Here is a 14,933-nt window from a genome sequence, read left to right as displayed (position 1 = left end):
CAAGGCCTCGTGGGCGCGTCACAGGCATGTACTGTATATCACACTAATACCACACTCTGCTATATCATACAGCTACGTTACATGGCTACACTATATTACACTACTACACTACACCACCATATCACACTCATATACTACATCATTGCATCACACTAATCCACTACATGAATAATATTTCTGACTGTTTCTTTGAGATATTGAACATTATCTTGCATTTTGGATATTACTATGCTTAAGTTGCTTGATTTATCTACAGAACTCTATACTGGACACTTATTGGGAAGAAAATACATCCTATTTTTTTAATGAAGTTTATGTGTCTGCCTGCCCAGCAATCAAGAAAGTGACTTCCATGGAGGATGCTCATGAGATTGCTATAGGTGCATGGACGGAGTTATATCTCATATAGGTTAAAAGGCAGGAAAGATGTCTACCACAGAGGCTGGCCAAGAGACTGCCTTGTGGGCCCTAAATAGAAGGCCCGGTTAAGTTTTGACCCATCTCTAAGGGCATTGCTGTTATAGTGAGCAACATCAGAAGCTGCATCATGAATGTTCTCCTTCCAAGTCATCTATACATGCCGGTGAAGGAAGGTAAGTTAGGAATAAGACTGTTTACAGCTAAATAAATCTGAATTTCATTTTGACTTTTTCTACCTACAGATAATGTTTCCAAAAAACTCAACGACAGTCTCATATTTCTTCCTCACTGGTTTCCAGAATATTGGCAATTACAAGATCCTTTTCTTCGTGCTCATACTGAACGTTTACATCATGACTGTTGGTGGAAACCTTCTCATTATCACATTGGTGGCCACCAGTCATCTTTCACGGTCTCCCATGTATTTCTTTTTGAGCCACCTGTCCCTTTGTGATTTTCTATTTTCATCCAATATTATCCCCAAAATGATGCAGATAACTCTGGAAGGTGGAAGCGCCATCTCTTTTTCTGGTTGTCTTATTCAGTTCTATATTTTTGCTTCTTGCACCGCCACTGAATGCTATCTTCTTACTGTCATGTGCTTTGACCGATTTGTGGCCATCTGCATCCCATTGCGTTACCCGTCAGTCATGAATAGTAAGCTTTGCCTGCATTTTGCAATATGGTCTTGGTTACTTGGTTTCCTTTTTGTGCTGATTACCATCTCATTGCTTTGCCAGTTGGATTTTTGTGGTAGTACGACCATCAACCACTTCTACTGTGACTTCATTCCGCTGTTAGAACTTTCTTGCTCTGATGTATCACCCATCATCATGGAAACATTTTTCTTTGCTAATGTCATTGTCCTTTTGCCTTTTTTGACTGTCCTAGGCAGTTATTTCTCCATTTCTTGGACAATCATTGGTATAGCCTCATCTACAGGAAGAAAGAAGACTTTCTCAACCTGTAGTTCTCACCTACTCATTGTAGGTACCTACTATGGTTCACTTCTTAGTATATATTTATTTCCTTCTGGAGGTCAATCAGATAGCATTAATAAGATATTGTCTCTGCTGTACACTTTGGGGACACCCTTATTAAATCCAATGATATATTGTTTTAGAAACCAAGAAATCCAAAACCAAATTTCTAGAATTCTCATTTTAATTAAAAATATTCAGTCATTTCCTAGTTAAAGACATTCCTCAGGATTAGGTCAATAATCATCTCAATATTATTAGCTTGTGAGGATACAATGACAGATGAAATTTAGGTGTGCTACTGTGGTGTTTGAATGGTTTTGAAGCCTTCCGAGTTTTCCACATTTCATCATCAATTTGACCAAGGAGTGCATTAGATTTTTTTCCCCAAGACTTAAAAGCTAGTAATGGGTGAATACTACTTATCCGACTGAATACCGAGTACTATTTTAGTATTTATGATGGCAAGAAAAGTGCTCCATTTTCTCATTGACTTGCATTAGGTTCATTACATGTGACACATACCGTAATAGTACTTTGGGATTTATTACGAATAATCTGAACACAAATTGTCAGTATTTACCCATCTGTTGTGAATGTCAGTTATGCTTTGGCTGCTGGAAGGCTCCCTCTTGTGGCCAGGAATCGTTTGGACAGAGACCAGGTGTGTTGAGCAATGGGCATTTCCATTGCTAACTCTCTGCTTATTTAAATCCTGGTCTGATAGCAGGCTATGCCGGATGTCAGTTGTTCTTTGTTCACCAGCCTGCTTCATCCTGCTTCATACCACATCTACCCCTGATAAGTGCTTTGCTCTTTATTTGTTGTTTGGTTCTTTTACTCTTATCTGAGTTTGTCATTTGCTGTGGTTGTTTTCAGTTTATTTGCATGCAGGGATCTTCCCTTTCAGTTGCTTAGCTGGGAAACTCCCTGCAGTTATGTTTGGAGTATTGCTCTTATAAGTCCATGTGTTTGTGGCTTTTGGAATTTGTAACAATTCCTCTTTTCTGTTCATTGGTATGACAAGAGCGCCTGGTATAGGACGGAGTGCAGATAGTGCGATCTGAGGGCCTTTTTGTACTATCAGGAATATGGAATTTTGTAGGGTTTTTCTCTAACCACCATCAGCCCCTTTCCTGTCCTTTCCTATTTTAGTCAGTGGGGGCCTCACCTTTGCTAATCCTATCATCTATCTGTGTATTGTGTTTTTCTATATCACCGCAGTCTTTGAATGTGGGGGGCTTGCTATTCTTTATCTTATATTTTTTATCTATTTTCTGAGGCAGAGAATTATTCATCTCTCCTTCTTCTCATCCTCCTAGGATAGCTAGTTTCTCCGGCTGGGTTTGTGGTGCACAGGATGTTAGTTCACCCCTCGGCTACTTCTAGTTGTGATGGTTAGTAAGGGGATGGCGGCCAGATTAGTTGCCAATGCTCTTGTCACCTTTTACCAATGATTTATGGTGGTCTTCCATGGTTCCGGATCATAAAACCCATCACAGTACAGATGTGCAGACTCCGGTTTATCGGCGACATCACTAGACTTTGGCGATTAGATGGAAGGCTTTCAAATCTCTTACCTTCCAGGATCCCGGGCACGACATTTGATAAGCCAGGTGTAACGCCGATACTGGCGTCAATGTGCTTTTCCTGCACCCCTCTACCTGTGGAGACGTCGGTTCCCTCACCTGCTCATACATCCTACGGTATCTGTCCCATCCCGATCCATGCTGCTGCCCCCAAGGCCTGTGTACACCTCACAGGCTTTGTGGTTCTGCCCGAAGGGTGCACAAGAGGCCATGTCTCTTTTCTTAAAGGGAAAGCTTACCCTACCCGGAAGAGCCTCTCAGGTCAGCTGAGCGGTTGTAGGTAATAGAGGCACCTTTCCCCTACGGGAGGTGCCTGGGCAATGAATTAGTAATGTTGCTCATTCTCAAGCCTCTGTGCTGCTGCTAGTATTGTATTATATGCTGCTCCTGATTTGTGCATCTGTTACAGTGCACTCTTTATCTGCTGTTGCTGCTGCTGCTATTACCATCTAAATGCATAGTTCTCACTTGGGTATATATCTAATAATCCTTCACGAACCACCATATCTATAACTTTTCATAGATCCTTTCCCTACAAGTGAAACAGCAGCACGTCTCACAGACTTTATTACTAACATGCCCATCATTACATAGGTATGTGTTCAGATACATGTCCTGTAAAGACCTCAACTCATATGTAAAAATATATATATCAAATATTTACCTGTTCACGTTATATATAACCATGTAGGTCCAATGATATGATCTATTTTGCCGCATGGTTCACTTATATCAGTGGACACTGCAGTTTCATACCGCTATATATTAATGCATTGCCATATCAGGTATGTTCTTCTCTTTTCCTTTTTTGCTTTAATGATTCAACATGATTATAACCTGAATCACATACTAATCATCCTTTTTCAGACTTCGTATCTCCACACGTGCCCTGATATAATACTGTCAATTGATATATACATTACAGTATATGTTTACAGGTATGACTTATACATAATAAGCTTGTCAATGATATGACAACTTTGATACATTATAGAACTTTTTATTTTTAACTTTTTATTTATTTTTTTTCCCCTTTTTTTACGCATAAATATATAAACCTGACCCTAGTCTTCATTCCAATAAAAGGATTCCTATTATCTCTTATAGAAAGGGACATACATCCCTAAAGGTTCCATTTTTGACAGAGGTATGTCCACCTTATTTCCATATGCTTGCGTTGGCCCATCATAGATACACAGAGACGCTATGATTGATCTTCCATAGGAATCAATTTGTGACATTTGTGGGCATAAAACAGCTAATACTGCAGCGACATTTAAATCTGGTGGATACACCCAGAAATGAACATGTATGCTTGTCATTGAGGTATCATACCCCATAGGAACTACTCTAGATATCATTTTTTCATATCTGTTCTCTCTTTCATATCTGTTCCCTACCTTTCTACTCTTTACCGCCCCCCTGTGGTCAGTTAGGATTACTAGAATTTAGAATTGCAATACATATTCCCAACAGACCAGCAATTATAAAAACACTGAATATTGAGTTATTTTTTGATAGGTACGACTATGCTCATCTTTTGCTCTCTTTATATATATATATATATATATACCTTTGCATTGTATTGAGAACTTATACTTTTGTGATTTCTTTCTGTATTTCTTATCTACATTGGATTGTTCCATCACTGTGTACACTGTTAATTGTGATTATTTCATTTATAGATTCCTATCACCGTGATTAAGGCCGTTTTGTTATGGCCGAAACGTTGGGAACATATAGGAATGTTTCTTTTTTGAAATATTTTTCTTAAAAATTCTTTTCACAATAAAATAAGAACACACATTTTCTTGTCTATGTCTCTCTATTGCCTTTGAGTGTTGAAGTTATCTTTTTATACTGTTACTGCTTTACTTCAGAGCACCTCCTACGCGGTTGAGCCAGGTTTATCTTATTCTAAGCTATTACCATCTAAGCTGGCTGTTATCCCTATACCAGCTGCTGCAAGTATCCACGCTGGCCGCTGCTGCTGTAACTATCCATCTGTTAGGGCCAGGTGAACGGGCAGACCCAGGAGGTGGATCCACTGGGCTGAACACCTCACCGAAGGCAAGGTGTCCGGTAGCCGGAGCACTACAGGTAGCAGGACAGTCCGTTCAAAGGAGTGGAGTGTAGAAGTCCCTGGGACCACGGAGACACTGAAGGTAGTCCGGGTGACAAAGCTCAGGTTCGGAGGCCGAGATGTTGTCAGGCAGAGTCCGGAACCGACGGAGCGAGAAGACGGGTCACCACAGGGATCAGAGATGGTATGGACTGATGGGATGGCGGACAGTCACCGTTCGGGGTTCGGGAATCGTCAGGACCGGATGGCGAGGCAGGAGCGGCTCTAGGAGAGAGATAGGTAAGTATACCAGAAGACACAAGGAGACCTGACTCCTAGCTTAGCAAAACACGAAGAACAGGCCCCGCCCACTTGGAAAGGATCCCCCTATATACCCTGTACCTGATTCTTCAATATCCTGTTGGAGGACACTGGCCCTTTAAGAGAGGGTCAATAACCGCGCGCGCGCCCTTATGCGCATGCGCGAGGCCCGGGTGCCAGAAGCCAGAGCAGGGAGCGGTGAACAGGAGGCAGGAGAGCCGGGCTGGGGCCGAGTTACCGACGGGCGCCGGGAGCGGGGGCCGGGCTGCCTGGGGACCGCAGGTAATGGAGCATGGAGGCTGTGGAGCGGGGGATGCCTGGCAGAGGAGCCGGGGAGCGAGGCAGGGGAGCCGGGGAGCGTGGCAGAGGAGCCGGGGAGCGTGGCAGGGGAGCCGGAGAGCGTGACAGGGGACCCGGGGAGCGTGACACCATCCATGCCGAATGGATCCACGACTTTGCCTGCGCTGCTGCCGGTACCACCAGAGACTGTACTGTGTCCATAGCACCAGCTGCCAGGCCACCTCTGATCCCCTGGGACTGCCCTCTGCTGGCTGCTTACCAGCATGTGTAGCTGCTGCCACCTTCAGTGGCAGTAGTGAAGACTCAGCAGCCGGTTCAGTTCCCTCTCCCAGGCAAGTGAATGGTACCTTCAGTCAAGTGGACCCACAAGTTGCAAAGAGGTTCCGTGAAGGAAAGGTATCTGCAAGTCTTACATCAAGCAGCCGGTAACTAGGAATCTGTTCAATTAAATCAATTTATCTGCATTAATCTGTCGAATGCTAGTGAAAATGATTAGACTTTGTCATTTGCTAAATTAGGAAAATGATGCAATATCAAAGGTCACTGAATGACAATAGTATGTACAGTAAGCCTCGGGTTTCAATATATGGCCGTACCCACTTTTGGAGCAATAACTGCATCTCAACAGTTCTGGTAATTGTTAGTTCTGAATATTGGTTTGGAGGAATTGTAGCCTATTACTCTATACAAAACAGCTTCAATTATTACATTGGTGGCGTTTCTCCCATGAAATGCTCGCTTCAGGTCCTTCCACAACATTTCTATAGAATTAAGGTCATTAATGACTTGGCTATTCCAAAACTCTTACATGATTCTTTTTTTAATCATTTTTGTGGAGAATGACCTGTGAATTTTGAGCCATTGTTGTCCTGCATGATGTTCTCTTGAGATGCAGCTGATGGACAGTTATCTTACATTTTCCTTTAGAATTTGCTGGTATAATTTTAGAATTCATTGTTCCATCAATAATGACAGCCAGATGCAGTAAAACAGACTCAAATTGTAATGAACCAGCACGGGGAGCTGGAGCACCAGGAAAGTGCAAGGCAGAAAATATCCACTAGATGTCACTAGTCTCCCTAGTGGAAGAGGCGGATGGTCATATGGGCCAGGGTGCATGATACCAGGGATGAGATGGAGGCAGAGTCAAGGGAGAGCTGGGTCCAAAATCAAGAGAGAACGTCAAAGACCAGGGGAGAAGGCACAAACCAAACTCAATAACAAGCCGAGGTCAGGAGCCAAGAGAGCAGAAAATAGCAGGGAGCACAGGGAGGCGGAACAACAGAAGGGGGAGGACAGGAGTGAGAAGCATGGATGTCAAGTAGGATGGAGGCAGCCAGTAGGACGGGTGTCAGGGAGAAAAGATGCAGTCAGGAGGACAGGAGGCAAGGAGGTCAGATGCAGTCAGGAGGACGGGCAAGAACAAACAACTTACCGGGTCCAGCGAATACACTGCAGAGCAGAATTATAACTGGCGCCGTATGAATCGAAATGACCCAAAGATAAGGTGCCATGATGCTGGAAACGAGGCACGGAGGGGGGCTCCTTCCACTGGCCACGCTCCAGGGAACACTGACAGCTGCGATTCATGGCACAAACCATGATACTGCCAACTACGCATTTCACAGATGGTATGAGATATTTATGCCTTGATGAAGTGTTTTTCTTGCTCCATGCAATGCTCTATTTTGGTCACATCTCTCAACAAAATATTGTTCCAACAGCCTTGTCCAGGTGATTTTTAGCAAACTGCAGAGTGGCACCAATGCAGTTGCTTTTTTCTTTTAATTCTGCCATGCACACCATTGTTCTTCAGTGTCCTCCTAAGGTTGAACTCATGAACATTTACTAACTCATAGAATCCAAAGTAATGCAAAATAGGGCTTTGTTTGCTTCTAAGTAGTGATGAGCAAACCCCATGGATATTCAGGTTCGTTGAACCAGCACAATCCAAAACAAAAGTCACGTTTGGCAGCTAAACCTGATGGTGAACTTGACCCTGAATAACGAACCCCACATAAGTCAATGATGAGATGAAGTTCTGGGCTGTAAAATAGTTGTAGTAAGGGCTATGGGGCTGCAAAAAGAACCTAAATGGGGGTAAAAGCAGGACAATTGCCCTTCCAGCAAATGTGGATAGGCAAGATTAATTAAAATGCTTCTGTCATTGTAATGGGTTCATGTGGTAATCATTAAAAAGTCACGTGTATAGATGACACACGTATCGGAAACTCTGACGTGTGAAAGGACCTAAGACACTATAATGATGCCAAAGTAGTAGAATTGCCGGCACTTCCAAAACTTATGGTTTGATCTGAACATAGCATAAATAATCCAAAATAACAGTTGCACTCAAGTAAAGGGGAGGGGAAAAAACCTGAAGGGTATAAATTGTGAACATTGGACTAAGAATATGCATTACTGCCCAGAAAACATGGAAAATGTTTTGAAAAAAAATAAGTTACTTTGCAAAGAAAGACGACCAAATTTACTTGAGCCCAGTTACCACACCAATGCGTAACTCTCAAGTGGGTCCCAATCTATATTTCTGCCTCTTTTCGTGTCATTCCTGACCTCTTTATAAGGGCTAGAGAAGAACCTGCAAAAGAAAAATTAAAATAACTGAAAAAACTGGGAGGGGTGTGCAGACAAAAGACATGACTCCATAATACAAAATAGGAGAATTGCCAACACTTTCTAAACTTATAGTCTGAACTGGTGCAAACTGAACATAACATATAATATCCAAAACAACATAGATCAAAACCTTGTTTACAAACAGTATACAAATATAATGGCAATGCCAATATTCAATATGGATCCTGCGATTCACTTCTCCCATGTCAAAACGCGCGTAGGGATTGAGGACACTTCACACTTTGGGCCAGTATTTGACCACTAGTTTTATTGTTTATTTTCCTTGGTGGTATCTTGGCAATCACTTTTCTTCTGGGGGTTTTGGCATATGTGTTTCAGTAGCTATATATTATTTATACTTGGTTTTCCCCTGTTATCTACCACCAAATACTTTTCACACATGTTGTATGCTTCCACATCTTTCCCCTGATTGTATTTTGTTTACCCATACAACCCATTGTTATATATAATTTTGTCCTAGTTATCCCATTTCTTCACACCCAATTAAGACTTACTTAAACACAATTTGGGGTCCTATGTATTATTAATGATATTTTTCGTCTTTAGTGGTGTCATTATTGTTTATATCCTCATTTTGATTTGAGCAATTGTTTCTACCTATTGTTACATTCACCTGCCTTTGTGTGGTCTCTGTCCTCTCTTCTTCCACAGTTGTTATCATGTTCACTCAGGTTTTAATAATTTAATTAATAAAAAATAATTCCTTTTAATCTATCTATGTCTTGAGCGCATTTTCTTATATGATTCATATCCAAAATAACAGTTGCACTGAAGTAAAGGGGAGGGAAAAATATCTGAAGGATGTAAATAGTGAACAAAGGAATGAGAATATGCATTACTACTCAGAAAACATTAATACAGTTTTTGGAAAAAAATGAGTTACTTAGCAATTAAAAATGGCCAAATTTACTTGTGCCCAATTACCATGCCAAGGTGCAACTGTGCTCAAGTAAATTTGGCCATCTTTATTTGCAAAGTAACTCCTTTTTTCCCCAAACCTCCTGCCCCCTCCCCTTACTTGAGTGCATATGTTATTTTGGATACTATAATGATGCCAACTCAAGTCTATGAGGAACCATTAAAAAAGGATATAACAAGGAAGTCGTCAATTTTTCATCTGTTTCAACAGTTCGGAATTTATTTCCTTCAGTTCTTTTAAAGGATGACACAAAAAACATATAAAGAACAGAAACAAAACTGGAGGAAAAGCGTTTATTTTTGATGGATGTAAAAATAGAAATAGATACACGAATTTAGCTTAATAAAGAGATGCGCACAGTTTATTTTGGGGCACATACATTGCGTGTAAAGTGTCCAAATCCTCCTCAAATCTTCTTTTTCAGCATAAAGACTGTGAGCGCACATCCTCAGGGGAAGGACTGCTGAATTTACAATTCTTCCTGGTATTAATTGACAAGGATACAATTTGCCTGAAATTGTTCCCCTAGTGGTGATTGGATATTCAGCTCTTCACTTTCCCACCTCTTTGTAGTGCACAGAAACTCTGCATTGGCCTCTTTTTCTGTAGCTTGTATTGGGCGCAGTGTCCCCCCTTTCCCACACACAGTACTTGTGCTTTTCTTAGTGCCACACAAAGTGATTATATCTGCAGCTGTGCCCCCTGGCCAGTATATTGCCCCTAAACATACGTTACCCCCTAAAAATACTTATCAGCCACTCCACCACCAACTGCAATTCCTGGTATAGGGAGAGGGATGCACGGATCAGAGTCCAGCCGGTCACCAGAAGAAACAATCCAAAAAAACATTCAGTAATCCCAAACGATAAAAAATTCCAAGACTTTATTTCACATTCTAAAATTCCATGGTTAAGACTCCATTAAAAAGAAAACAGATTACGCGTTTCAGATCCAACAGATCCTTACTCATGTCTGTTGGATCTGAGAAGCGTAATCTGTTTCCCTTTTAATGGAGTCTTAACCATGAAATTTTAGATTGTGAAAGAAAGTCTTAGAATTTTTTATCGTTTGAGATTACTGGATTTTTCTTGGATTTTTTTCTTTGATAAGTTACCCCCTTCCTTCTTCAATACAGTAAGACCCCTCTGCCATTATAAGGAACCTGTCATCAGTTTTTTGCCCTATAAGCTGTGGCCACCACCTATGGGCTCTTATATACAGCATTCTAACATGCTGTATATAAGAGCCCAGACCGCTGTGTAGAACATAAAAAAAACTCTTTATAATACTCAACTGTGGCTCAAATGGGCGTTTTCGTCTTCCGGTGCCGGCGCCTACTCTTTCGGTCATCTTTGTCCTCCATCTTCTGTAGCCGGGGTGCATGACGCATCCGACGTCATACACACTCGCCGGCATTCAGGTCCTGAGCAGGCGGACTTTGATCTGCCCTGAGCAGGGACCGGCCAGTGTGTATGACATAGACGTGTCATGCGCCCCAGCTTCAGAAGGAGAACGAAGATGGCCAAAAGAGGAGGCGCCGGCAGTGGAGGATGAAGACGCCCATTTGAGCCACTTCCACTGCAGCGACTGGTTTAGATGAATATTATAAAGGGTTTTTTATGTTCTACACAGCGGCCTGGGCTCTTATATACAGCATGTTAGAATGCTGTATACAAGAGCTCACTTGTGGTGGCCACGGCTTTTAGGTAAACGAAAAAGTGGTGACAGGTTCCCTTTAAGCAGGATATTTATGTCTAGAATGTAACATTGCCAATGTGTCCCCCACATAATATAAAATCCCCTCTATGCCCATCAGATGCCCATTCTATCCCACCCACACCATCTCCAAAAATGAAAACTTATTTTTCTAACCCTGATCTCACAATAAATAGAAAGACATCTTGGTCCTCGCAGATTTTAGGTTAAAACGACGTGGACTAAAAAATAGACATTTGTAGAATATGGATCAATTTGCTTATTTTATGGGTTTCCGCTGTATCCACGTCCTGACAGTCTATGTTGGAAACTAGTACAAACAGTCGAAGGCACGCAACTGAAAATAGCTGAATCCTTGCACACGTATGGGCCTCATGGACGAAAAACAAACACAAATTTAATCCTCAAATTGTCCGAATGCTATCAAGTCCTAGGACACATTCGCCAAAGTGAAACGCAATTTACGATGCAACTGGCGAGATTAGCACAGAGGAAAACGACACTCCCTAAACCGCACAAGACTTTCATGCATTCGGGGCCACATTTACAGCAGCGGCCAATTTTCTCATTGGAATAATTGGCAGTGTCACCCGTCTGTATTCCGTAAGGGTCGTTGCTCCAGCCGGACCGGTCCACACCGTCTAGAAGCTCTATGTCTTGAAAATTGGTTGTAGTATTTTCCGGCCTTGAGGTCTGATGGAGGTGGAAGTTCTAAAACACAAAAAAACAGGTAATAACCAGTGATGAGCAAATACTGAATATTCAGAATATTTCTACCGAATGCCTACTATCCCAGTATTCATCACGAATAGCTAATGCAAGTCAATAGGGAACCTCAAGCATTTTTCTTGAAGATTTCCCAGAACAATTCTCGGCTTCCCCGTTGACTTGCATTAGGTTCGTCATTCATGATGAATACTAGGTATTCGGTACAAATAATCTGAACCCGAATATGTAGTATTCGCTCATCACTAGTAATAATGACTGAATCGCTCCATATTACAAAGGTCACTGCTTACTCTGTTTCTCTTAGAAGTGAGATCAGCAAAAACAGGAACTCTAATGTCATTTTTTTTGTTTCCCAGAATTCACCAGATGATGTATTACAGTCATTATCATAGACATCTGTCATACATATCTGGCAGTCAGTCTATTTATTAATCACATAAAGTCCCAATAATATGAAAAAAGACCCCAAGAGGGAAACACTTCAAGTCAAATGAAGCTCAGAACAAAAATGAATATTTGCAAATGTTTGAAAACACATATTTTATGTACCGTATTTTTCGGCTTATAAGACGCACCGGATTATAAAACACACCCAAAATTCAGACCAAAAAAAGTGAAAAAATCTGGGGTCTGTCTTATAATCTGGTAGAGTCTTACCGGAGGGGACAGTGGTGGTGGTGGAGGAGTCACAGGAGGCTGGGGCGGTGGGTGCCATAAAACTGTAGGCTGTGCTGGTGTACCGCCCTGAGAGGGGCCCGGCCGCTTCCTCCGCTTGCTCGGGCCGAGCCACTCGAGGCCCGGGCTCGGGTTGTCGGTGGCATGAGCGCCTCCGGACCGGGGGCCACGTCGCTCTGTTGGAGTGGAGAGGTAGCGGGGTGGTGGTGGTGGTGTGGGACGAGGCGCGCAGCCGGGGAGGGCCGCGTCGCTGTCCTACGGGTCGTGACGCCACCCACGGGTCGTGGTGACGGGATGCACCATCGCTACAGCTGGAGTGAAGGCAGGCTCATCCGGGATCGGTGTTGCAGCCACAGCCTAGATGTTAGCCCCTCCGTGGGTAGGAGAGGCGTGTCCCGGGGCCCCGGTTCGGTGGGGACTGAAGCACTGATGTTGTTGTCGGGTTGCAGGGTGCCATGCCGCGGTGTAGTGTCTTGCCCAGATGGCACTGGTGTACTCACGATTAATTCACACTCAGAGTCACTGGTAAACCAAAGTTCGGATGTGGTCGGATCCCGCGGCCGGCTGCTGATGTCCCCTGTGGGGTTGATGGTGGCCCCTTTTTTCATGCACCTGTGGATGTTGTGTTTCGGCTCCCCTGCCTGAGCAGTGGTAGCCCGCTCTCCAGCGTTGAGCTGCCAGAGGAGCCCTCAGTTGCCCGCAGGCGCTGGCCCGTCGGGTGTTTGGCCCTTGGCGGTGGCTCTCACCCGGTCTCGGTTGGCTTTTGCCTTCTTTCGGGACTTTGGGTGTGGATGAACCCGTGAGGTCCAGCCAGCAATCAGTCAATTTGCCTATACTCAGTGGCTTCTAAGCTAGGAGGGGTCTGAGTACCCGGTTTCTGGTGCTCCGGTACACGGTTGACTCCCCGGTTCGGGACCGGCGGGCTCCAACCCAGGCCTGGTCCGTACGGTTCCGCCAGTTGCTGTACCGGTACTCCTGCAGACAGCCACTACCGTCTCCCTGCCTGACGTTTACAAGGGGCCCAGCCTCCTACCCGGGTCCCTGACAACTGCTCCACTACCACTCACTGTCAACTAAAAAACTTGTCTCTTTGAACATCCTGCCCCAGGACAGTAGTCTCCTCGGTGGGCGTGCCTTTCTGCCTGACTCTGCCCACCTGTTGTGCTCTACTACACTACTACTACAGCTATCGCAGACCCCGCACAGCTTCCTCAGACAGTGCACAGCCGCCGCAGCACCAGCCTAGACACCACAGCCCCTGCACAGCCGCCATAGCATTCTCCTGGCCTCCTGCGACCTCTCTCCACCACCCCGGCAAGCTGCATTCAGATTATAAGATGCACCCCTTACTTTCCTCACAAATGTTTGAGAGGAAAAATGCGTCTTATAATCCGAAAAATAAGGTGGTTATAATAATAATAATATAATAATAATAATAATAATAATAATAATAATAATAATAATAATAATAATAATGATAATAATAAAATCACTTAAAAAATATGAACATTTTCTTAAAAACAAAAACATGGTAAGTTACCATGACTGATATGATCTAATTTATCTTCTCTGTAATACTATCGATGTAATTCCAAACCATATTCACATTGTATGATGGAAATTGTGGCATCTCTTGTTCTTTAAGCACAATTTCCCATTTTTAAAGTGTATTTATTATTATTATTATTATTATTATTATTATTATTATTATTATTATTATTATTATTATTATTAATAATAATAATAATAATAATAATTAGTATTATTATTGTTATTATTGTTATTATTATTGTTATTATTATTATTATTATTAATAAATATGTATTTTAAATGTTTGCAAATGTTCACTTCCTTTTTGTTCTGAGCTTCCCTTGGCTCGAGCATGGTCATATTGGGTAGGCTAGTTCACCCATGATTCCAGCACAACCTAAGAATTGTCCGCACATTGTGTACCTAGACATCACCGTTCCTTCTACTGGCAGCGCAATCCTGACAGCTAGACATCCAAACAATAACAATTAAACAAAAAAGAAGCAGTCCAAGTGCTTAGATGTAAAGAATAAAGGCTTTATTGGGCAATGTGCTACATTTTAGCCCAAATAACTTGGAGTTTTACACTATCTGCTAACTTCAGTCATGTATGGGCTGATGGGTGACAGGACGGATCTCACTCTATCTAGCCATTGGGGTCAGGAGATCAGTGATCCTGCCCAGCCCTGTTCTCAATCACCACCGGAGGACACATGGTCATTGTGCCGCCTATCATTCCCCTCACTCCTATGTTATGTCTCCCAGGTTGTGAGTGTAAAATGTATGGCTCTTTATTTTTTGGATATGCAGCTGATAGGATTTATGTTTCAATAGCAGGTCTAGTAATGGCCTCCAGAACCTCCATGTATTGAGACCTATTAGGTCATGCCAGAATCCTAGGTGAACTAGATTGCTTGTCAGTAGAATTAACACATGGCAATAATACCATCCACTAATCTACCCAACTCCATTCGGTAAACACTTAATGCACCTCTCCAATGTTTTTTTATATTCCACTGATGGAGTGGTGCTTT

The 14,933-nt window shown here is 42.7% G+C and overlaps 2 protein-coding genes across 4 annotated transcripts in view; one reads left to right on the top strand and one right to left on the bottom strand.

The window, feature by feature from the left end:
- The first annotated feature begins 665 nt into the window (after positions 1-665).
- LOC142302833 (olfactory receptor 11L1-like) lies at positions 666-1,616 on the top strand. Its single transcript, XM_075343945.1, has one exon. The coding sequence runs from the start codon at positions 666-668 to the stop codon at positions 1,614-1,616; it is 951 nt and encodes a 316-aa protein (XP_075200060.1).
- Positions 1,617-10,299: 8,683 nt separating this feature from the next.
- Positions 10,300-14,933, bottom strand: part of LOC142304400 (uncharacterized) — a 28,402-nt gene continuing 23,768 nt past the window's right edge. For all 3 annotated transcript variants that reach the window (XM_075346729.1, XM_075346727.1, XM_075346728.1), the window contains one exon: positions 10,300-11,676. In XM_075346729.1, coding sequence (XP_075202844.1) covers positions 11,389-11,676 — 288 coding nt within the window. In that variant the 3' untranslated portion in view covers positions 10,300-11,388. The remainder of the gene's footprint in view (positions 11,677-14,933) is intronic.

Source organism: Anomaloglossus baeobatrachus, chromosome 4 (assembly GCF_048569485.1).
Source record: "Anomaloglossus baeobatrachus isolate aAnoBae1 chromosome 4, aAnoBae1.hap1, whole genome shotgun sequence".
Classification (NCBI taxonomy): domain Eukaryota; kingdom Metazoa; phylum Chordata; class Amphibia; order Anura; family Aromobatidae; genus Anomaloglossus; species Anomaloglossus baeobatrachus.
Note: the sequence above shows the minus strand (reverse complement) of the source record. Positions and strands in the feature narration are given on the sequence as shown.

Excerpts from the sequence above, each read along its gene's own strand:
- LOC142302833 (XM_075343945.1), top strand. The coding sequence starts at position 666 with ATGTTTCCAAAAAACTCAACGACAGTCTCATATTTCTTCCTCACTGGT.